We start from the raw sequence: 1,317 nt of genomic DNA, 5'->3' as shown, positions 1-1,317 counted from the left end.
GCAGACACTTTGAAAAGTGTAATGGTCTGACAAACCATCCACTGCTCAGTCCATTCTTGGTCAAGTTTTAACCAGAATGTAATAAATGTAAACATCGTAATATTGAGTGTTACCGTAGAATTAAGTCATAATTTTCATACAGTAACCAATATTTTAAAAATACGAGGGTTGGGGCAAAAGTCATGGCAACTATTCTTTTTTTCTTGCAGATATGTGAGCGGATCACAAACTTCTATGTGTTGTGTGGAAGGTCTGCAGGCATAGTGTGTATGCAGAACAACAGATGACTCTGTGATAGCTGGTAGTAGCACAGCGAGGGCTGTGAAATCAGTCAGTTGGTGAGTGTCGTGCGAGATGGAAGTAACCCGTGTTGAGCAGCGCGCTTACATCAAAATAGCCGTTCTCCGAGGGAGAAATGCGATGGAATGTCACAGTGAATTAGCGGAAACCCTTGGGAATAATGCACTACCATACCGGACAGTAGCACGGTGGGTAGGAAAATTTGAGCAAGGACGTGTGTCAACCAGTGATGAGCAACGTTTGGGACGACCTGTCAGTGTGCGGACCGACGTGGCACGTGCCGTCATCGAGCAGCTTCTGGATGAAGACAGACGATGGACGCTACTGGAGTTGGCGGAGGCAAGTGGCATCGAGAAACGTACGGTCCACAGGATATTGTGTAATGATCTGCAACTACGTAAAATCGCATCGCGGTGGGTACCGCATGCATTGACGGAAGTTCAAAGGTGGATGCGCTATGCAATATGCTCCAACCACCTTGCACGCAGGCAACAGGACGGCAATCAATTCTTGTCATGAATAATCGCCATCGATGAATTTTGGGCCAGGGCATACGAACCAGAACTGAACCGTCAGTCCGCGGAGTGGCGACATGCTGGATGACCAAGAAGGCAGAAGTTCCGTCAGAATCCTTCCCCAGTCAAATTGATGGTGATCGTCGCGTATGACGTCAGGGGTGTCATTGTTTGCCACTTTGTTCCACATGGCAGAACAGTGACCGCACAGTACTACAGGGACTTCCTGGTGCGACAGGTACGACGTGGCGTTCGGGAGAAACGTCCGGATCTTGTGGACAGTGCAATAATCCTGCACGACAATGCAAAACCACATAAAGCAGACTGTGTAGGGCAGCTACTGCGACGTTGGGAATGGGAAGAATTGGAGCACCCACCGTACTCTCCTGACATTTCACCCTGTGACTTTGATCTCATTCGAAAGATTAAGGAACCACTACGTGGTAGCCGGTTTGCTACACGCGAGGACATTGCTAATGCTGTGCGCGAACAGGTGACCCGA

The 1,317-nt window shown here is 48.7% G+C and overlaps 1 protein-coding gene across 1 annotated transcript; it reads left to right on the top strand.

Annotated features, from left to right (window-relative positions):
- The first annotated feature begins 354 nt into the window (after positions 1 to 354).
- Positions 355 to 819, top strand: LOC145692222 (protein GVQW3-like). Its single transcript, XM_081767519.1, has one exon. It carries the CDS (start codon positions 355 to 357, stop codon positions 817 to 819), a length of 465 nt encoding a protein of 154 aa, XP_081623645.1.
- The last annotated feature ends 498 nt before the right edge of the window (positions 820 to 1,317 follow it).

The sequence above is a fragment of the Thermobia domestica genome, chromosome 8 (genome assembly GCF_964235325.1).
Source record: "Thermobia domestica chromosome 8, izTheDome1.hap1.1, whole genome shotgun sequence".
NCBI lineage: Eukaryota > Metazoa > Arthropoda > Insecta > Zygentoma > Lepismatidae > Thermobia > Thermobia domestica.
This window is presented reverse-complemented; position numbering and strand designations above follow the sequence as displayed.

Excerpts from the sequence above, each read along its gene's own strand:
- LOC145692222 (XM_081767519.1), top strand. The coding sequence starts at position 355 with ATGGAAGTAACCCGTGTTGAGCAGCGCGCTTACATCAAAATAGCCGTT.